We start from the raw sequence: 23,364 nt of genomic DNA, 5'->3' as shown, positions 1-23,364 counted from the left end.
ATCTTTACTCACAGTATGCCCTGAATCTGCCTGGAATCATAGTGAGTAAAGCGTGCTATCACTTTCCAACTAGACAGTAAGCTCATGAGGACAGAGACTGGACCTTATTTCTCTTAGAGTCTCTCTGCCGTAGTCCTGTTCAGACAATAAATGTTTTGTTCATTTAATTAGTGAAAAAAATCTTTAGAAAGCTGATTTTTAGGAAATACCTCTTCAATCAGGGCTTCCCTGATAGCTCAGTTGGTAAAGAATCCACCTGCATTGCGGGAGGCCCTGGTTCGATTCCTGGGTCGGGAACATCCCCTGGAGAAGAGAAAGGCTTCCCCCTCTAGTATTCTGGCCTGGAGAATTCCATGGGGTCACAAAGAGTCGAACACAACTGAGTGAGTTTCATTTTCACTTCACTCAGGGAGTACAAATTCATGATTTTTCTGTAATGGGGGATACATAATTGTTTCCAGTTCCCCTATGTATTGATTTTTATTGATCTTTTTTTATCCCGTTAGGGCTTATAATTTAGCATAGGAGCCCTCTTTTGTTGGAAAAAATGAGAGCCTCTGTCTTGATTTTGGGAGATTGTGTGATCAGCTTCTTACCATTTTCCCATAAAGCAGGATTTCATGGTGTAGTTGAGAGATGACTTGCTTCCTGTGACCCAGTTTTAATAATAAGAGGGAAAAGGAAATGAGGTCCCACCCTTCTGCACTTTAAAGAGTGAAGTCAGGAGACATGAAAAGACCCAGCAGCCTCGCGAATCTTAAAATCTGGTTGTATGTAAGGGAAACATCAGCCAGATTGCCATCAACATGACCTGCTCTCCCAAATCATCCTTTCAGACCTCAGAGTTTCTGTGTAGTTAGATCTTATCAGCAGCCTTTCACTCTGTTCAGAGCACAATAGGAGACTGTTGTGCTTTTGAACAGGGAAGCCTTTTCTAAGGATTAGAAAAAATGATGTATACAGAAAACGATATAAAAAGTCAGAATTTTTAAATAAAATCATTCAGCCCACAGTTAGTAAGTGCCTGCTATATGTTTGGCCCTGTGCTAGAATTCAGTAGGATGTAGTTTCTCAGCTTGGAGCAGCAAACAGACATGCAGAAGAGAGAGAAATAAAGTATCATATGAGCTAGCAGTGTATATACAGGGCATGGTGGAGATATAACATGAGGGAAGGGTCATGTCTACTCAGAGGCAGTAGAGGTAAAGGGTAATTGGGAATGACTGTAGAAAAGGTGTGCCTGGTATTGTGTTGAGCAAATAGAGAGGGAAGGTCATTCTAAGAATATGGACAGTCCTAGCAGCTTAAGAAAACTGCTGAAGTTTCCTGTGGCTGAAGGCTTTCTTGGAGAATTCTTTTATCTAAGAAGAATCACCTTATGTAGAGAACTTGGAAAAGTTTTAGTAATTATCCAACTGTCTCCTTTTTTTCACCTTTTTATCAGTGAAGAAGCTGAAACTCAGAGAGGTAAAGTAATTCACACAAAATCCCACAGGGAACTTACTGGCATGTCTGATATTCATAAAAACAGGCAACATTTATTGAATATTTATCATGTACCAACATTGTGACATACATTATATCATCTAATCCTTACATCATCCTAACCCAAGAAGGGGGAAGTACTGTTTTACCGATGAGGAAACTGAAGCCCAAATCATCCAGCAAGAAATATAGCCAGAATTTGGACTCAGACAATCTGACTCCAAAGTCTGTGTCTTAATCCCACCTTGTTAAACTGACTGTCCTTTCTAGTGTTCTTCCCACTTCAGTTCAGTTCAGTCGCTCAGTCATGTCTGACTCTTTGTGACCCCTTGAACTGCAGTATGCCAGGCCTCCCTGTCCATCACCAACTCCCAGAGTCTACCCAAAATCATGTCCTTTGAGTCAGTGATGCCATCCAACCATCTCATCCTCTGTAGTCCCCTTCTCCTCCTGCCCTCAATTTTTCCCAGCATCAGGGTCTTTTCAAAAGAGTCAGCTCTTTGCATCAGGTGGCCAAAGTATTGGAGTTTCAGCTTCAACATCAGTCCTTCCAATGAACACCTAGGACTGATCTCCTTTAGGATGGACTGGTTGGATCTCCTTGCAGTCCAAGGGACTCTCAAGAGTCTTCTCAAACACCACAGTTCAAAAGCATCAATTCTTCGGCGCTCAGCTTTCCTTATAGTCCAACTCTCACATCCATACATGACCACTGGAAAAGTTCTTCCCACTATTAGCAGCTAACTCCCACCTACAGTTATTTTCTTTTATGTCTGTCCTGAAAACAGAGTTGTGGAATTAAAATATTTATGGTCATTTTATTGACTTATTTTCAGGGCTCTATCAAGGATAGATCATAAATTTTTGTTAGTTTAGATAGTAGACCATCAGCCACCGCATTGGTCAGAATTCAGTAAGGGAAGCAAAGCCATAGTGGATACTATGGACTAAGAGATTTATTAAAGGAACTAGAGCTTATATATTTGTAGAAAGAGCTGAGTAAGTAAAGGTAAAAAAAAGTGGGGTTAAGGATCAGAGAAAGTTCACTGACCAGCCCTGACCCAGGCAAACAAACTTCTGGGAATCTGGAGGGTGGGCAGGCCCAGCTCTGGCAGCAGCACTGCAAAGGGCAGCTGGCATGGAAGGAGCTGTGGAAGCTGGTTGGCTCTTTCACCCCCTCTGTGAGTTTGCAGCACAGTCTTGTGGTGGGCCTGGGGGCACTCTTGGTCACCAGAATCGACATTCTCAACATTGAGAAGAGGAGCTAGGTACAGAGTATGACCTCAAGGACACACTGGCACCGGGGTTCATCCTAGGCTTGCGTGTGTGGCTGCTGCTTCACTTTTGCCTCCCAGATCTTGTACAGCCTCACTTTGGAGCAGCTCTAGCTTGGAAACATGCAGGGAAGGGGCTCTGGGAAATATAGTTTCCCCTACAGCCAGGTTGGTGGTGGGACACTCGACGCACAAGTGTGCATGCACACACACACACACACACACACACATCCCCCTAGAAAAAGAACACGGAAGGTAGAAGGGGGTGCCTTCGCCTGTTTCCAGTGCCTATGGGGTGTGTGTGTGTGTGCTAGTTACTCTTCTGGCTGTTTATCACTGAATCTTGATAACTGCTTTCAGAAAGAATTGATGTTCAGGGATACATATCTAGCAAGATTTGAAGCCTGGATTTTTTTCCTTTGTTTGAATGAGCCAAAACTAACGTGTATTTTAATGTACTATGCTGCTTTTCATGAGAGACAAGATCTAATGGTTTGTTTTTCTGTTCATTTGAATTAATAAGTGAATTTTTTTAAATTTAGATTTAGCAGAAGTTCTGGGTTTTCCACATTCCAGTTAGTTACCATGCTGGTTACTTAGGAGAGACTGAGCAGTGACTCACAGGGACATCACTTTTAGGTCAGAGGAGAATAAGTCCATCTGGCAGCGTGACGAGAGCTTCTGTTTTACTCTCAGCAGAGCTTTGACTTCCCTTCGGCTGTGCCCAGAATTAAAAAGCGCGTCAAGGGATGCTGCGGATGACGCTTTAGAGTCAGGAGCTGATTTGATCGAGCTTTGGCTGCCCCTATTTCTCTTCCTAAACAGATAATCTGGATTTTTGAGGACAAAAAAGAAACTGCCCTCCCCACCCCCTTTCTTAGCAGAAGGCAAAGCAGTGGAAGCCCTCTGGGGGATGCATCAGCCTTTCTGATCACCCTGATGTCACTTCCTGCTGTTTCAGTTCACCTGATGCCTTTCCTTCCAGAAATCACCTACATGTGGACTCACTGAGACCTTGCCTCTGAGGGTTTTTTCCTTGATGGCATTTCACCTGTTAATCCTCATGAACTTCTCTCTTCCTAGCCAATTCTCTTTGCACCACTGAATATGGTTTTCAGTAGAACTTTTTAGTGGAAAGATCCATGAGGTTAGAGTAGTGCCTGGACTATGAAGATACTGTGAGTATTGTTTATCCAGTTCCACGACTAAATTAGGTCTCCTGCTGGAAAAGGAAGTGGGAAATATGTTAAATTTAGTTCTTCATAATGGAAGTAATATATGCTCATATAATTAAAATATAAAATGGTTTTTTAAAGCTTTTAAAAATAATTTATTTAGTTCTTTTTGGCTGTACCGGGTCTTCATTTCTGTGCATAGGCTTTCTCTATTTGTGGCGAGCAGCATCTGCTTATGGAAACCACGGCCATGATCATGTATGAATTTCCAAGGTAGTCTGTTTATGCATTTATTCTTTCCTTCAGCAGTCAGGGTTACACATCTGCTGCATGTACCGCTTTATGCTAATTCTGTCTAGGAGATATGCAGAGCAACATACCAGTATCCTGCTTTCATGGGCCAGGGGAGAAGTTGCTATTAAGAAGCTGTTACTGCAATAAACTTAGTGGGGGCAACTTGAACTAGAATAGTGAAGGTGAGACAGTAAAGATGGGGGCCGAGTTACAGAGATGGTAACGATTTGAAAGAAAAACTAAAGGTATGGCAAACATAAAGATAATATGGAGAAAAGGAGTTAGGCAATGGCACCCCACTCCAGTACTCTTGCCTGAAAAATCCCATGGATGGAGGAGCCTGGTGGGCTGCAGTCCATGGGGTCGCTGAGGGTTGGACACGACTGAGTGACTTCACTTTCAGTTTTCACTTTCATGCATTGGAGAAGGAAATGGCAACCCACTCCAGTGTTCTTGCCTGGAGAGTCCCAGGGACTGGGGAGCCTGGTGGGCTGCCGTCTATGGCGTCGCACAGAGTCAGACACGACTGAAGCGACTTAGCAGCAGCAGACAAGAGAAAGGTGCCTAGGAGCACATCCAACTTGGTGATGCTATCTAGACTGAGATTATAGGAATTCTAATGTCTTCAATTTGTAATTTCCAGGCTTCCTCTCTGTTTCTTAAAGTACTGCTTTTAAAAATCATTTAAAAACCCTTGTTAACACTTAAAAATGGTTAATTTAGTGCTCATTTTGGTAGCATATGTACTAAAATTGAAACAACACAGAAAAGATTAGCATGGCCCCTATACAAGGATGACACGCAAATTTGTGAAGCAAAAAAAAAAAAAAGTTTAGAGATCTGATGATGTTTTTCAAGAACACAGAAGCTTACTAATCCGAGAGTCTTAAAAATACTTAATAGTTGTGAATAAATTTAAAAGCCCATTTCTCCAAATATATGGATCACTAGGTAAATATTTTCATTTGAAGAAATAGATAAATTAACAGAATAGATAAACTAACAGAACATGGTTTTCTTCCCCCCTAGCATGAAAATGTAGAACATATTTAAGATATTCTTAAGTACTTAGTGGAAGAATAAAGTTCTTCACAATTGAACGACATTCAAAATGATGAATCTGGAAATCAGCTACAGTATATTTAACTATTACAATTACTCCAGGTAATTACTTACCAGAAGACAGGTCTCAGCAGAACCAAGATATAAGCACAAATCAGTAACCAGCTTTCCTAAAAGGAATAAATCTTTAGAGTGTGAAATGGTCAAAACAGGATTTGAAAGGATTAACCACCATGTGTGGTTTCCTTACTCTGTTTGTTTCATCTCCATTTATCTTCTTTCCTTCTACTCATGTGCTCCCTCTTACTGTCTGGCGTCTGCTTAGTTCAGTTTTCTTCGTGCTGCTCTTATTCCTTCTCTGTGTTCCCCTGATACCGTGTGTGTGGTGCATTTATCATATTTGCTGCCCCTGTTGCGTATCTGATGCCTCACTGTACTATGAGTACATTGTCAGGGACTCTGTCTTTCCTGGATTTCAAATAAGGCTTATTGTAGAAAAATCTTTGAATATAAACTCTAATGATATTATTCCCCCCAAAAAATGTGTTTTCATATGACATTTTCAGTTTTTAAAACTATGTATGATACACTTTTCTATGAGGAGTAAAGAAAATGTGATTTTTATATTCTTATATTTTTCCAGGTACCACCAGGCTTTGCATATTGCTATTAGCAGGACTCACTGCTAATCATTATGTGACTCAAAGTTTAAAGATGCTTCTCCCCCAAAACCTTCTTTGCAGGGCCCACCCATACAAACTAGGGTGTTGCTATATTTTTGTGACTTGCTATAATCTCCCTGCATGACATTTAGTATATACGCTTCACTCTAATTGCCTTTAAAATAGATGGTACCTTGTAAGCTTTGTTAAGGTAGAGACCATAGGTGTCTTGTCCATTATAATATCCCTGGGACAGGCTTAGAAGGGGATCCTCTCATAATAATTCTCCTTGTCTCCAGATTCAACCTTTGAAGCCCAAAGTTTAAATAAAACCCTATTTGAACCTAATGTTCAAGATGAAATGTCAGCCACTAAATACTGGAAGTGTATGCATTAGCTGGGATTCTGTAAGGGGTTGCCCTGCAGATGGAATCCTACATTAATATGCAGTCCCAACTCTGAAAATGAACCTGAAAAACCATAGCATCAAGTTAATCATTGGGTCTAACAGTGTCCTAATAAAGCTGTTTCTTCCATGAAAACTGGATTTACCTTCTAGGCACTTGTCCTATAAAAATAAAAGCAAAAAAGAAATTGAAATGCTGTCTTTGTGGCACAAAACTCATTTTCCGAAGCAGTTATGTTCAAGTGAAGTAATTAAGTCTTTTTAATGAACACAGTATTTCTGTTCTTCATGGGTCTGTTTACTGTCATAATCTTAGTAAAGAAGTGATTTTCCAAATAGTTCTATTTTATACGTGGTCTAAGTGAAACATGGCAGAAGGCCCACGTTGCAAGAATTAACAATGAATTTCCTACTTCAGTCCATAGGCTCCTAGAATTGAAATATAAAAGTGGAATCCTAGAACTTAGAGATCATATAACCCCATGGTTTTTAAGTGCTTTCCCAGGTCCACAGAAGAACTGCATGACCACAGCAGTGAAGAGAAGACATGGGAAGATGGGCAGGAGGACACAAAGATGGGACCTTCACCTGGAGAGCTTTGCTTTTGCTGTTAAGTTCCTCATGAGATTCTGAAAGAAAGGGAGAGTTTAGTGATGAAAAGGGCATGCTTGTGTTTTATCTGTGGACCAACCTGCACATATTATAGATGAGGACATTGGTGAAGGTACAGTTTTCAGTAGCTGAACTGGTTTAGAGTCTGCTCAAGGCCTGCTTCTCTACCCAGCCCTGTTTTTCCTACATCACACTGCCTACTTTGACAGTCTCTTATTTCTTTGCCTGCAGCTTCCAGAGCCAAACTCAGCATGATCAACACCATGTCGAAAATCCGTGGCCAGGAGAAAGGGCCAGGTTACCCCCAGGCAGAGGCACTGCTGGCAGAGGCCATGCTCAAGTTTGGAAGAGAGCTTGGAGATGACTGCAACTTTGGTAACGTGTGCTTCCTCACATTTTCAGTTTTCATTTGTCCTGGGGATCTTAGTGCCACTGGAAAAAGCCCTGCAGGAAATAATTAAGACCATTTTATATTTTGATACTCAGTTGTGGGTCTTGTACACATGGGCCCCTTATTTGTTTTCAGAGTTGCTTTGTCATTTTTAGTGTCATTTGTCTTAGAAATTTTATTCACTTTCTTTCTTCCTCATAAGATCCCATCATTACCATAGCTGGCAGACACAGCCAGAGGCCTGGATGTTCACCACTGTGTGTGTCTGGCAGTGACTGAGCACTCAGACAGAGGGAGCTGCCGCACTCAGCGACGGGTCAACACCCCACTGCACAAGCTTTTTCTTAGCTTCTGCTCATCTGTGTAGGGTACCTAATGTGACACCCCTGGCGAATTCCTTTACCTCGCTCTCCCTGGACCCTCAGCTACCATACTAACCACCTTCTGTTTTCAGTCATTCACAATGCGTTGCTGCTACTGCTAAGTCGCTTCAGTCGTGTCCGACTCTATTCGACCCCATAGACAGAAGCCCACCAGGCTCGGCCGTCCCTGGGATTCTCCAGGCAAGAACACTGGAGTGGGTTACCATTTCCTTCTCCAATGCATGAAAGTGAAAAGTGAAAGGGAAGTCGCTCAGTCAGGTCCGACTCTTAGCGACCCCATGGACTATAGCCTACCAGGCTCCTCCATTCATGGGATTTTCCAGGCAAGAGTACTGGAGTGGGGTGCCATTGCCTTCTCTGTTCACAATGTGAGGTCACAGCAAATAACTGTCCTTCCTGATTGAGCCCTGCTCTCCCTTCCAAGTTTTTGCTGAATATATTGACCTTAAACAGATCTCCTCTAGGGGAGAGTGAGTACTTGGGATTTCCCTGGGCGTCCAGTGGTTAAGAATCACTGCTTTCACTGCAGGGGTCATGGGTTTGATCCCTGATCAGGGAACTAAGATCTCACACTCCACGCAGTGTGGCCAAAATAAATAAATAGATAAAAATAAAGAAGGCGCTAGTGGTAAAGAACCACCTGCCAATGCAGGAGATGTAAGAGACATGGGTTCAGTCCCTGGGTTGGGAAGATCCCCTGAGGAGGGCATGACAACCCACTCCAGTATTCTTGCCAGGAGAATCCCAAGGACATAGGAGCCTGGCAGGCTACAGTCCACGGGGTCACAAAGAGTTGGACACAACTGAAGCGACTTAGCATGCACACACACAAGTACTTATGGAGGGCTTCCCAGGTGGCGCTAGTGGTAAAGAACCCACCTAGCAATGCAGGAGACGTAAGACATGAGCTCAATCCCTGGGTCAGGAAGGTCCCCTGAAGGAGGGCATGGCAACCCAGTCCAATATTCTTGCCTGGAGAATCCCATGGACAGAGGAGTCTGGCAGGCTGCAGTCCATGGGGTCACAAAGAGTCAGACACGACTGAAGTGACTTAGCACATATGCACAAGTACTTACAAAGGAGGGTTCAGTTCAGTTGCTCAGTCGTGTCTGACTCTTTGCGACCCCATGAACCGCAGCACGCCAGGCCTCCCTGTCCATCACCAACTACTGGAGTCTACGCAAACCCATGTCCATTGAGTTGGTGATGCAATCCAACCATCTCATCCTCTGTTGTCCCCTTCTCCTCCTGCCCTCAATCTTTCCCAGCATCAGTTCAGTTCAGTCGCTCAGTCATGTCCAACTCTTTGCGACCCCATGAATCGCAGCACACCAGGCCTCCCTGTCCATCACCAACTCCCAGAGTTTACTCAAATTCATGTCCATTGAGTCAGTGATGCCATCCAGCCATCTCATCCTCTGTTGTCCCCTTCTCCTCCTGCCCCCACCCCTCCCAGCATCAGAGTCTTTTCCAATGAGTCAACTCTTCACATGAGGTGGCCAAAGTATTGGAGTTTCAGCTTTAGCATCATTCCTTCTAAAGAACACCCAGGGCTGATCTCCTTCAGAATGGACTGGTTGGATCTCCTTGCAGTCCAAGGGACTCTCAAGAGTCTTCTCCAGCACCACAGTTCAGAAGCATCAATTCTTTGGCGTTCAGCTTTCTTCACATTCCAATTCTCACATCCATGCATGACCACTGGAAAAACCATAGCCTTGACTAGATAGACCTTTGTTGGCAAAGTCATGTCTCTGGTTTTGAATATGCTATCTAGGTTGGTCATAACTTTCCTTCCAAGGAGTAAGCATCTTTTAATTTCATGCCTACAGGCACCATCTGCAGTGATTTTGGAGCCCCCAAAATAAAGTCAGCCACTGTTTCCACTGTTTCCCCATCTATTTGCCATGAAGTAATGGGACCAGATGCCATGATCTTAGTTTTCTGAATGTTGAGCTTTAAGCCAACTTTTTCACTCTCCTCTTTCACTTTCAACAAGAGGCTCCTCCAAAGGAGGGTAGGGAGCTTCCAATTCCTTTTCAAAGGAAAAGCAAACTTTTATGTTCTCTATAGTAAGGAATGCAGGCCCCCACCCCCAAGGGCATTGAGTCTGTTGTACTCAGTGAACTTTTATGAACTTTCTCAGATGGAAAATACACTGATCTCCAGAGGGCATTATATACCGTCTCTTGTCTTGGTTGTCTTCAGAAGACAGGCAGCTGTTCCTGGGTGTGGTCTGTGAGGGGCCCTGTTACTGCAAGTGCATTTCCTCTTTGTTCTTTAACGTTCAAGGGCTTCCTTATTACCTTGCAGGCCCAGCGCTTGGTGAGGTTGGGGAGGCCATGAGGGAACTCTCGGAGGTAAAGGACTCCTTGGACATGGAAGTGAAGCAGAACTTCATTGACCCCCTTCAGAATCTTCATGACAAAGATCTGAGGGAAATTCAGGTACCTGCTATTAGTTATTTGCAAACTGGATGTTGGAATTGTACAGATGCAGGTTCCCTTTTCCTTTAGGAAACATTTTTTTTTAAACTTACCATGCATGTTGTCAACACTGAGCATGTGAACTGTAAAAAATCCAGCATGAAAAATCAAGATAAATGGTAAATGTAGTACTTTTTGCCCCATAATTATGACTGTGCCACTCATGAGTATTACATTTAATTTCTCCATGTTCAGTTTTCAAGTTTTTCAAGCATTTTTCTCCAGAAGGATATTCTTTCCCTGACTATACAATTTTATTAATTATTCTATGTTTTCTGGGATGATTTCACCCTCTAAAATACCAGCTGTACCAGTTGTTGGCTTGTATATGTAGTTCTTCTTTTACTCTATAAACTTGTGTTTTCATAATGGTTGTTAGACTTGAGGAAATATACCCAACTATCCTTTCTAAAACATGTAGAACAGTTTGCTGCTGCTGCTGCTGCTAAGTCGCTTCAGTCATGTCCGACTCTGTGCAACCCCATAGACGGCAGCCCACCAGGCTCTCCTGTCCCTGAGATTCTCCAGGCAAGAACACTGGAGTGGGTTGCCATTTCCTTCTCCAATGCATGAAAGTGAAAACTGAAAGTGAAGTTGCTCAGTCGTGTCCGCCTCTTCGAGACCCCATGGACTGCAGCCTACCAGGCTCCTCCGTCCATGGGATTTTCCAGGCAAGAGTACTAGAGTGGGGTGCCATTGCCTTCTCTGGTAGAACAGTTTAGTTTTTCCAAATCAATAATGTTCAATTGGCTTTAACCTCTAACTAGGTGTGTAATGTTTGCTCATCCATTCTTTCAACAGATATCTGTTTAACTTGTCTGAAATTTGATTTTCAGATAAATGAAGTCTCTGCAATCTCTAGCTTAAATCTTCAACCCTGCCACACTGTTGCTAGGTGGCAGACTCACTCCAAACCTGTCTCTCTGATTCCAGTGCTCTGTTTTGCAGCTGACTGCAGGTTCAGACATTTTAAAAGGGCATTCCTTCCAAAGGGACAAGCACTTAGTTTGGATCAGGGCATGGGCTGGAGGCAGGGTGTGTGGTGGCAGGAAGGTCAAGGATATTCTTCCTCCCACCTTCTCATTTCTTCCCCACTCCCAACTTCATTTTCATTTTCTTCCCTCTCACTCCCTGAACACCCAGGGTCAAGAGAAATCTAGCACATTTCCCTCCACCCATTAATAGTGGGACACTGCAGCTCAGAGAAGGTGATGGCACCCCACTCCAGTACTCTTGCCTGTAAAATCTCATGGACGGAGGAGCCTGGTAGGCTGCAGTCCATGGGGTCACTAAGAGTCGGACATGACTGAGTGACTTCACTTTCACTTTTCACTTTCATGCATTGGAGAAGGAAATGGCAACCCACTCCAGTGTTCTTGCCTGGAGAATCCCAGGGATGGGGGAGCCTGGTGGGCTGCTGTCTATGGGGTCACGCAGAGTTGGACATGACTGAAGCAACTTAGCAGCAGCAGCAGCAGCTCGTAGGAAAAAAATAGTTTGTGGCTTTTTGAAACTACTTTCCTAATTGGTTACTGGAGGCGTTGGGGCAAGGCTGGGCAGTCCCACACCTGGAATGTGTGCATCAGGGTGATGCAAAGGGGAATTACTGCGCAGTGTTGGGGGTTAGGTCCTGATGAAGGTCTCTTTCAAGTTAGGTCTTAGGACTCAGTGTCATCATCTGTCAGATGGGATACTTAAATTAATCCATGATTCTCCTAAAGCTGCATCAGTCTGCTAGGCTAAGTGCTGAGACCAAGTTGCCTGGGCCTCAGCCCTGGATATTCTAATTCAAGGGATCAAGAATCTGTAGTTTTAGTAAATATCTTAAGGTAATTCTAATAGACTGGATTACCTCAAAAATAAATCCCTTCCAGCACAAATGTTTTATGATATGAAAAAGAAAGAATACTTTTCTTTCTCACTTCATTTCAAGGAAACCATTTTTCCTCTGCCTTCCCACGAGATACCATTTCCTTGAAGATGGAGACTTGTGAGCCCCGTATGCCTGTGCTTTCTAAACCTTCCTAGCTTCCACCTCTAGTCATAGGGTGAAGAGGCATATATTCCACCTTAGCTTTGACCCAGCAGGGGCAGACAATAAAGGGCATCAGTATTTTCCACAATTTCTTTCTTGCTATTAATTATTTTTAAAGGTGTTTCCCAAACATAAATGTCTTAGCCTTTAGAAACATTTGCCCCCATTGATGTGTGTTTCTTTATTTCTCTGGTGATGTGATGTTTTAGAACTTAGCCTGTCTTATTTTGGAAGCCAATAGGCATGGTGGGGAAGTGAGCTGTAAATAGTCCTTTTCCATAGGTCCCTTCAAAGCACATTTCTGCCCTTGATTTTTTCAGCATCATCTGAAGAAGTTGGAGGGAAGACGCCTGGACTTTGATTACAAGAAGAAACGACAAGGCAAGATTCCTGATGAAGAGTTACGTCAAGCTCTGGAGAAATTTGATGAGTCTAAGGAGATTGCTGAGTCAAGCATGTTCAATCTCTTAGAGATGGATGTGAGTGACTCTCCTGTGGTTTTTAATTTAACTTCACCTTTGAGGAACAGGATTAATATGTTAAAGGGTTATGAAATTTAAAATGTGAATCACTGATAGTACTATGTGGTGAAAGCTTCAGTAGTTATTTTTTTTTAATAATTTAAAATTATAAAGTAGACTGAGAAATTGTAAAGCTGTTCCTATATTCCTGTAGTTTGCTGTGAGCTTCCCAGATGGTACTAGTGATAAAGAATCCACCTGTCAGTGCAGGAGGCACAAGACTCGGATTCAATCCCTGGGTCAGGAAAAGACCCTGCAGTAGATACAGAAACACATTCCGGTAATCTTACATAGAAAAATTCTAAGGACAGAGGAGCTGGCAGGCTCCAGTTCATGGGGTAGTAAAGAGTCAGATACAAATGAGCGCACGCGTGCGCGCGCGCACACACACACACACACACACACACACACACGACAGCACAACAAAAAGTTTGATGTAACTAGATTTTTGTCTGCTAATAATCTTAAACTGTTATAAATAGTAGGGAGATAAAGAATGTTTCTGATGACCTGGGCTTCCCTGGGGGCTCAGATGGTAAAGAATCTGCCTACAATGCTGGAGACCTGGGTTCAGTCCCTGCGTTGGGAAGGTCTCCTGGAGAAGGGAATGGCTACCGACTCCAGTATTCTTGCCTGGAGAATCCCATGACAGAGGAATCTGGCAGGCTACAGTCTATGGCATCACAAAGAGTCAGACACAACCAAATGACTTTCACTTTCTGATGACCTGTATAAGTCCAATAGTTTAAGCAAATACTCTGTTGAAATGTGAAGTGTAAGGCAAATTGACTTCAGATTAAATAAGAAAATCAGTCAGTGTTGTCAGTAAGTATGTGTCCAATATACATTCAGTTCAGTTCAGTCACTCAGTCATGTCAAACTCTTTGCAACCCCATGGACCATAGCATATCAGGCTTCCCCATCCATCACCATCTCCCGGAGCTTGCTCAAACTCATGTCCATTAAGTCAGTGATGCCATCCAACCATCTCATCCTCTGTTGTCCCCTTCCCCTTCTGCCTTCAGTCTTTCCCAGGATCAGGGTGTTATTCCAGTGAATCAGTTCTTCACATCAGGTGGCCAAAGTATTGGAGATTCAGCTTCAACATCAGTCCTTCCAATGAATATTCAGGACTGATTTCCTTTAGGATGGACTGGTTGGATCTCCTTGCAGTCCAAGGGAATTTCAAGAGTCTTCTCCAACACCACAGTTCAAAAGCATTGATTCTTCGGTGCTCAGTTATATGTATGGTTAAGATGGTCTATATTTTGAGGTAAAGTTAACCTTTTCTTTCCAAAGGTAATTACAATTAAGGTTGAAGATTGTTGCATAGATACTACATTTGGGACATAGGTGAGATAGTTTAAAAGTTTCCTTCACATTTCCAGAATGCTGAATTATTTTTCATGGCTTTAACAGTTGCTTTCTAACCACTCATGTCATAAGACCTATTAACCAGATTTTCTGTCCTTGCTCATCTTCACCTCTAGCCCCATCAGTTGCTCACCAGCTTCTGCCAAGGTATTTACAGAGCCTTTAGGTATTTACCGCCCGCCCCCCCCGACTGGTGACAGGGGAGGCATGTTGAACATATCCAGACTTCCAGACTCTCCAGAAACATTGCTAGTTTGTGATTATGTAAAACAACGTGTCCATCTACCTACCGAGGAGGAACACCATGAGGGAGAGGGTGACCTGAGTCACAGCATTCCTCCTCTTCACCAAGGACCCAGCCCAACTCCAAAACTCATGGGGTAGCATTGCCTCTATTCACTCAGAGGCAACTATTCAACTGGATCACAACACAACACACAACATGAAGAGTAACCCAGGATGCTCAGAAGGTTAGAGGAGGAGTGAGCCCAAGGTGCCACTCAACCCAAGCCTTTTACATTGCAGATGAGGGTCAGAGAGAACAAAAGGTTTTCTGTCACACCACACTGCCTCCCATAGTGCCTCATATGAGAAATCAATATTTACATTTTTATTAACAGCACTGATATTGACTTAGCATGAGAAGTATAGAGAGCAAAGAATGTTCTTGTCAATGCATCTTTTGTCCTATAGAAAATCAATCAAAGAAGCCAAATCGTAATCAGAAGGTTATGGCTAAGCATGAGACTGTTTGATGAGAGCTTTGTGACCTCTGGGAGGATTCTGACTAATGTTTCTTCTCCTAGAACTAGAGTTTCCAAGCACAGGGATGCTTTCTTATCTTTAATCAATTTGTTACCCGCAAAACTATCAGTTAGCCTGGCTCACTGCACAGTCGTGGGCACCGCCGAGCACTGGGCTGTGTGTCGGGTAGCTGCGTCATTTGGACTGAGCAGTAGCAGATGATTAAGGACTGTAAACTGATAACTAAGACGTGGTTCCCCCATTGATCTGCAGATCGAGCAGGTGAGCCAGCTGTCTGCGCTCGTCCAAGCCCAGCTGGAGTACCATAAGCAGGCAGTCCAGATCCTGCAGCAGGTCACTGTCAGACTGGAGGAGAGGTATTGTACAGTTCCCTGCATTTCCCATTTCCATTTTCTTGCTATGGAATGGTATATAAAGAAGTGGAAATATTAGAATACATTAGAAGAAAAACTTTCTTCAGGATTCCTACTGACCCTACATAAGCAACTTGTGAATCATTTGTTTTGATTTTATATTGTCTTGGGCTCTGCTTTCCTTCATTTCCTTCACTTTCCTTCATTCCTTCCTAATGTTGTGTTTGGGCTTCCCTGGTGGCTCAGTGGTGAAGAATCTACCTGCCAATGTAGGAGATGTAGGTTCGATCTCTGGGTGGGGAAGATCCCCTGGAAAAGGAAATGGCAACCCACTCCAGTATTCTTGCCTGGGAAATCCTCTGGATAGAAGAGCCTGGTGAGCTACAGTCCATGGGGTCACAAAAGAATTGGATACAACTTAGTAACTAAACAACAATCATCTTGTGTTTTATGAGCAATCAATATGTAGGTAATACTTTGTCTGCCACAGATGGGACCCCCAGGAGGCTACTAATGATAATGGATGTGATTTGCCGGCCAGCTATGCTATGGGTACTGAAGGCATATCACCATCAGTCATGTAACAGCCCTGTAAACCAAGTATTGTTAACCTCACCTAACAGACTGGCAAACCTGGGCTCAGGGTCATGCAGCAGTGCCGCAGGGGCTCCTGTGTAAGCATAACCTATTGGAAAGCCTGTGTCGTTTCACACTTTGAGTTTCTCTATGGTGATGAGGTCCATCAGAGGGAGCTGATTACTTACGCCTGTTCTGCCTTCTCAGACGGGCCCCATATCCTAGCTGGGGTGGTTTAATTATTAGAGCTGTGAGGCACAGCCTGCACAGCTGTGTCTGGTGGCCCTGTGCTGTGTAATATGTGTTATTTTATTTGAGCTGAATGTATGCACATCAAAGGATTGCCTCAAGAGATTTTATTCTCAGCTTATGGCCAGATAAGGCTCTCAGAGCTGCTGATATGGCTATAAATGCACAAGGCCTCCTGCAGGTATAGGGCTGTGTTATGAGAAATTTCCTCAACCTGTTGCCATGTGGCCAGCCTTGTCCTCTCCTCAGTGTCTTCCTTGACTAGTGTTTGGACAGTGAACCCTTGTGGAAACACGTGTCATGCTCTGAAGCCTCTAGGAGGGTTGAAAACCATGCATTTCATCGTACTAAAGAAGCATGATATATCTTTATGACATCTGCTGAGCATGAAGGCCACTTTTCTTTGTTCCCTCTGAACCATGTTCAGAGCCACTGTCATTCTATAATCGCCATACCCTAGAGAAGGGGACGACAGAGGATGAGATGGCTGGATGGCATCACCGACTCAATGGACGTGAGTCTGAGTGAACTCCGGGAGTTGGTGATGGACAGGGAGGCCTGGCGTGCTGCGATTCATGGGGTCGCAGAGAGTCAGACATGACTGAGCAACTGAACTGAACTGAGACTCCCCCCACACTTGTGGATTGGCTGTGCACTTTGCTTAGTGAGCATCTGGCGCTGTGGAAAACACTTTGGGGTGTGCAGAATACATTTGCTGCCTGTGCCTTTCCCACTTCCTCCCGTCTCCCTTGGATTCTTTCTCCTTCCTCTGTGCTGTACCCAGAGTATACCGTATTTCCTCCTCTTTTCCCTCCACATATTCTCAAGCTCAGCAGGGAATAACTGTCTTCTGGGAATAGCTATTCATCTAGAAATGACTGCTAACCATCTTTTACTTTTCTCCTCAAACCCTCTCTGACTTCTCCATGGACAGGTAGACTCCTCACCCCCAGCTCCACCTCTGTGTTCCTAGAACATTTTACGCAGATCTCCATAATAGTATTTACTACAGTTTACAGTAATCAGTTGTTTATGATCTGTCTTCCCACCAGACCATAAGCTTGAGGGTAAGACTAGTGACTGATTGGTCTTTGTGTTCCTGGCACCTAACAGGGAGCAAGTGAGAGGAAGAATGAAGACAGTGAGGGTAGAGCCATATAGGGTGTGACTACAGTGTAAAACATGGAGAAAGACACAGAAAAGAAAACTAAGGATCCTTTCTCATATTCCACAATGGTAGATTGGTGGGTAACCTAAGTATTTTCTGGATTTTATGACTTTTCTTTTTGTGTCTTAATTGTCTGCATCCCCTTTTTCTTTTTAATGTAGAATAAGACAAGCTTCATCCCAGCCAAGAAGGGAGTATCAGCCTAAACCTCGAATGAGCCTGGAGTTTTCAACGGGGGACAGCACTCAGCCCAATGGGGGCCTCTCCCACACAGGCACCCCCAAACCTGCAGGTAAGGAGCTGAGGGCTGCAGAACCCACTCCACAGGCCTTGGGCACCCCCAGTTGACATGCTTCCAGAAATTCTAGGAGTGGTCCAGTCTGGCTACATGAGGAATACACAGTAATATATTTCTTACAGAATGGTGGTGTCAGAAACTTAATGGAGTTCCTTCTTGTATCATTGACTCTCCCTTCCTCTCCTTTACTCTCTCTCCTCTATTAAACTTTCTTTGTAAGTCCCTTTTTCTCTCACTGTCCACCATCAGCCCACACTTACGTGCTGCAGCAAACACATTTGATTTTGACCTTTGTGGTCTTAAAGTCATCTGTCAGTTTCATTGTAGGGATGTCATGAGTTTTTTCCTGCATGTTTTTCTGCTTCTATGAATCTTGCCTGCATAAAGGTGAATGCCCCTGGACAGTATGTGCCCACATACACTCACTTATAACCCACAGACAGCAGCTCCAGGAAACTGTTGGATTTCTGGAGTCAAAGAAACACATGGGTGAATATATTTGCAGATGAATATATTCTGAGTCTCAATAGCTGCTTGACTTTCCTCCTCTCCCTACCCTCCAGCCAGTTCACTGTGCTGTAGTAACAGGTTGGTACAATAAAAATGAAAACTAATTTTCTATCAAGGATATTGGTGTATACCCAGTAGTATCCTTTTAGCTGACACCACTGCTGTCCACCCGCTACACGCAGATTGGGTAAAAGCCTGTGCTTGCGATATATTCAGCCTTAGTAATCTAATCTGCTTGGTTGAAGAAGAGAAACTGTCTGATACTAGACGTGGACTGTAAGGATGTGCAGCTTTCTTCCATGTTTCCTGCATCCCCAGTGCTCAATGTTCGATGGGAGGAAACATAGGTGTCCTCAGGAGACTACAAAGGAAAGAAGTGAGGTGTGTGATGACGGTGGGGGCTCTCTGCCCCTTGTGCTGAGCTCTTCTGCTCAGAGCACTCCGTGTGTGGATAACAGCAGTGGTTTTTAGAAGTTAACCGGTTACAAGGACTAGTCATGTAAGTTATAGGTAACCTGTTCTCTGGTGCTCAGAAACCAATCACATATTCCACTTTTCTCTCAGAGACTCATTAACTTGCTTTCTCTAAATTAAAATAAATAAATAAATGTTATTGTTCCCCTTCAAAGCCGTCTAGGTGGCATGGATCTGCATGCACTTGTCTGAGTTTATTAGTATATGTGTATGCCTACTCTGTCAGTGGAGAAGGCAATGGCACCCCACTCCAGTACTCTTGCCTGGAGAATCCCATGGACAGAGGAGCCTGGTAGGCTGCAGTCCATGGGGTCGCTAGGAGTTAGACACAACTGAGCAACTTCACTTTCACTTTCACTTTTCACTTTCATTCATTGGAGAAGGAAATGGCAACCCACTCCAGTGTTCTTGCCTGGAGAATCCCAGGGACAGGAGAGCCTGGTGGGCTGCCGTCTATGGGGTCTCACAGAGTCAGAGACGACTGAAGCGACTTAGCAGCAGCAGCAGCGACTCTGTCAGTATGCTTACTGATTTAACATAGATCTCTTTTAAGATATGGGCCCATCCATCATTATTTAAATCAAGGTAAATATACTATTTTTCTATGCCATAGCTCTGATGGACACACATCATAGTCATATATGTGGTATATTAATGCACAGGTATAATTATATCACTTTTATATAATCTCATTTAATAGCCACAGAAATAAGTTCTAACTGTTCATTCCAATTTTAGACAAAGAAACTGAGACTGAAGTGCCTTACACAAGGTCACAGAGAGTAAGAACTTGAACACAATGTTTTATATTGTCCTGTTTTTCACTATATTACAGCAACTTCCGGAAACTGAGGTCTTTATTTTTAAAAAGTGTGAACTGCACTGTTATTCTGATGCTGCAAAACATTGTCCGTGTAATGAACTGTACTATTTCATGTAGGCAGAGATCTTAAAGTGCTAGTGTGGAAAGAATTTTGGCCATGCTCCATGATGAACCTAAATCTCACTGTGCCATGCTGTGCTAAGTCACTTGAGTTGAGTCTGACTCTTTGCAACCCTGTGGACCGTAGCTCACTAGGCTCCTCTGTTCACGGGATTTCCCAGGCAAAAATACTGGAGTGGGTTGCCATGCCCTCCTCCAGGGGACCTTTCTGACCCAAAGATCGAACCCTCGTCTCTTACGTCTCCTGCATTGGCAGGTGGGTTCTTTACCACTAGTGCCACTGGGGAAGTCCAAATCTCGCTAAGACTCCTTAAGTCATTGAGTCTCCCACCTCTGCACGTTGTTAGGAAGGCCAGCCTTGATGAACTGTCTTGTATGTACCAAAAGAATAGATGTGACCAATTTTTAATACTGGAAAAAGAAACAGGAATTCAGCAACTCCCAGAAACGTGAGAAAACTTCTGAAGACTGGTAGAGAGCAAGGTGCCATGCAGCAGACACTGGGGACCAGAGCCAAGAGGAGGCTTCAGCAGGAAGAGGAGTGCAGGAGGAGCCCAGGGGGACAGCAAGCCAGGCAGGAGTCGAGTGTGCTAAATTCCCCTTGTCTCTCTGTGTTCTTCTCTCCTACTCTCACTCCCAGGTGCCCCAATGGATCAGCCCTGCTGCCGAGCTCTGTACGACTTTGAACCTGAAAATGAAGGGGAGTTGGGTTTTAAAGAGGGTGATATCATCACACTCACTAACCAGATTGATGAGAACTGGTATGAGGGGATGCTCCACGGCCAGTCAGGCTTCTTCCCCATCAATTATGTGGAGATTCTGGTTGCTCTGCCCCACTAGGATGTCAACGCTGGCTGCTCACCTCTTCTTGACCCAGATAGTTAGGTTTAACCACTGCTTTGGTAATGCTGCTTACAAAACATCCCAAGTGCAGGCTGCAGTGGTCCAAGTCGTCAAGCCCCACTGAGTACGTTTGGTTGACTTGTGTGATCCCACAAGAGTCATGGTGATGGATGATATCTTCTTAGCCTGGTGGGCATGGCATGTGCTTTACAATACCATTTGAGACCAGCCAGTAGTCACAGAACTGCTGTTTACACAGTTCTCAGGAGGCTGTGGCCTCTGAGAATTTGACCATGAGCCACATCACATATCCACCATCCCACTGAAGATATTATCTATCACCGGCGGGCCGTCTCAAGGTCTCAGGTTCTCCGTTCAAGTAGAAGAGAAAGTTCTTGTTTTCACATCAGCCCCTCCCAAACGTGTGAGTCACAGAACTGTCCAAGAAAGCCTCCCTCACCAGCAAATTATCTTCTTGTCTGAATGAGTGAATCCCTGAACGCTCTCATAGAAAGTGTTGAGTGTGGGTTCAAAGCCTTCTCTGAAAACTCTCCTTTGTTCCTCTGCTTATGCCCATTTCTGACGTTCAGCTGGTTTTCTTCCCTCCCTGCTGTTAAAGCCAGAGGGTGATTCCCATTTTATCTCTAAGTAAGATGGTCATCATGTTGTGGGAGGAGCTGAAGAGGTTCTCTACTATGAGGAATTGGAAAGGACCTGGTCTCCAAGCTTTCCTTTCTTGCTGTACAGAAACCAGATATGTATACAGGGCATTTCTGAAGGTACACGGAAGGGGGCACAGATGTCTTCACTTCAGTTCTGTTTATGAATTACATGTTTCATGAATCCATTTGATACAGAAACACAAGAAGAAGAGCACTCGAAACCATTTGCCCACTAGTCCATAGACCAAGAAACAGTACCTATCTTCCCATTCCACGTTCTCCTTGTGTTCTTTGAACATCGTTTGTGCATATTCTGCCCTCAATGAGGACCAAATAAAGACAATTTTTGTGCTTAGCAGTTTAAGATGTGTGGCTGCATATGCAAGACTCTTTCGCAGTTCAGTAATGACATTTCTTTCTGTCCCTTCTATCTCCTCTTCATTTTGTGTGTACAGTGCTATGCGTATGCTTATGAGTTGTTGTTGTTGTTGTTGTTTGTATCAGTCATTAAATCTTGTTAGGTATCCAGAGTTCTATTTATCTAGCTGTACAGATTCTTTCAGAGGTTTAATGTGCTGCTTCGGATGTGCCACCTGCGGTTGTGGATCGTGTGGAGTGAAAGGCAAATCTTACTGCTTAATGTATAAAGTCTTCCCACGGGAAGCGTTGCTGTTTCCAATAAATATTGCTGAAGACAGAACCAAAGGCTCCGCTGCTTTATTTTGTGTTAGTTCTCTGGGTCCAGCGGTGGGTGGACTAGTCTTCATTGCCTTCTGATACAGCCAAAGCAGACCCGCCTCCAACCTCAGACCTACTTCTCTGTAAGCAGGACGAGTTCCATTATCAAGAAGGAGTTAGCCTGGACACTGGTAACTTCTTGGTAACCCGGGGAAGGTGGAGATTTGAGAAAAAAGGATAAGAAAGTGGGAAGGAAAAGACTTCTATAAAAGTTAAATGAGATAGCATCATGTTGATATCATGAGAAGAATATAATGTTCAGAGGAGCAAATAAAAGATAGCATTTCCATGAGTCTTTTGTTTTCTTTCATGCTTGAAGAGAAAGGAATCGACTTGGAAATACAGATTGGCCAAAAGCCAGAATTCTTTTCTCTTGGCGTGTCTACTGGGGGTGTGGGGTGGGAGGAGGGGAGCAGTGCATACAGAATATGTATTTCCTGAGCTCCTGAGAAAATAAACATGTTCTTTGTGTACTGGGTGTCCTTGTATTCTTCCATGCTGAGGGCGATAATCCAAAAGTTGTAATATAAAGCGAGTAGTTTTAATCTAACTCCTAAAGATTTACAGAAGACATACTAACTACACATATATATTATATATAAATTTCTCTAATGGAAATATTTTTTCTACCTGTGAGTTATAGTATTATAGATCAATTCTTCAAACCAGTTTAAAGAAGAAATTACCAATGACTTTATTGTGAATGGAGAAAATCCAGAAGAATCACAGGTAAACTATTAGAGTCAATAAGTACATTTAATAGGATTACTGGATGTATAATCAATATCCAAAAAGTTTAATATACCAGTAACAGTCAATTAGAAAAAAGTAATTAAAATATACATCATTTACAAAGGCATAAAAATTCAAGTCCATAGATATAAATCTAATAAGAATTATGTAAGAACTCTACGTAGAAAGTTATGAAACATGTTTGAGAAAAAAATAAAGAAGACCCTAAATGAGTGAAGAGATATTTATGGATTGGAAAACTCAACATTGTAAATATGTTATTTCTACTCAGATTGACTTATAGGTTCAGTGAAATTTCAATCAAAATCTCAGGAATTTTTTTGTGTGTATTTGAAAATTGACAAGCATATCATAAAAGTTATGTGAAAATGCAAGTGGATATTTCTTCCTAAAGACGAACAAAAAAGATGGAGGGCTTTTTCTCGATATAAAACATGAAGTTACAGTAATTAAGAAAGTTTGATGTTGATACAGTGACAGGACAATAGATGATCCATACGGAAGAGCAAGTCCAGAGAGAAGCCTATATATATTCAAGCAATATTTGAACCAATAAAGCTTTCTGTTGTCTTTAATGCTACACATACCAATGTGACTGTACCTGTGTAATAGTAACAGATAGTAATAGTTCTGTAACATCAAAGGGAAACTAACAGCAAGACCCAGCACCACATAGAGTAATTTCATAATGTGTTAATGTCAAATGAAACTAAAACCACAGCTTCCAGGGAGAACTCAATGTTTAAGGGAGTCTTTTGGAGATCATTAATAATAAACTTACCAGATTTGGAACTATCTGAATTCCTTATTTTTACTGAAGAATAATAAATTCCTTTTTATAAAACTTTACATACAGAAACAGCTGGCAGCTTTGT

At 43.1% G+C, this 23,364-nt stretch overlaps 1 protein-coding gene and 1 non-coding gene across 3 annotated transcripts in view; both read left to right on the top strand.

Annotated features, from left to right (window-relative positions):
- The window catches only part of SH3GL2 (SH3 domain containing GRB2 like 2, endophilin A1), a 225,754-nt gene extending 204,051 nt beyond the window's left edge, over nucleotides 1-21,703 (top strand). For both annotated transcript variants that reach the window (XM_061425216.1, XM_061425217.1), the window contains exons 4-9: nucleotides 7,202-7,345; nucleotides 10,055-10,188; nucleotides 12,583-12,741; nucleotides 15,175-15,278; nucleotides 17,430-17,560; nucleotides 20,134-21,703. In XM_061425216.1, coding sequence (XP_061281200.1) covers nucleotides 7,202-7,345; nucleotides 10,055-10,188; nucleotides 12,583-12,741; nucleotides 15,175-15,278; nucleotides 17,430-17,560; nucleotides 20,134-20,333 — 872 coding nt within the window. In that variant the 3' untranslated portion in view covers nucleotides 20,334-21,703. The remainder of the gene's footprint in view (nucleotides 1-7,201; nucleotides 7,346-10,054; nucleotides 10,189-12,582; nucleotides 12,742-15,174; nucleotides 15,279-17,429; nucleotides 17,561-20,133) is intronic.
- Nucleotides 4,951-5,057, top strand: LOC133253512 (U6 spliceosomal RNA). Its single transcript, XR_009738309.1, has one exon. It is a non-coding gene; the product is annotated as a U6 spliceosomal RNA (small nuclear RNA).
- Nucleotides 21,704-23,364: the final 1,661 nt, after the last annotated feature.

This window comes from Bos javanicus, chromosome 8 (assembly GCF_032452875.1).
Source record: "Bos javanicus breed banteng chromosome 8, ARS-OSU_banteng_1.0, whole genome shotgun sequence".
Lineage (NCBI taxonomy): Eukaryota > Metazoa > Chordata > Mammalia > Artiodactyla > Bovidae > Bos > Bos javanicus.
Note: the sequence above shows the minus strand (reverse complement) of the source record. Positions and strands in the feature narration are given on the sequence as shown.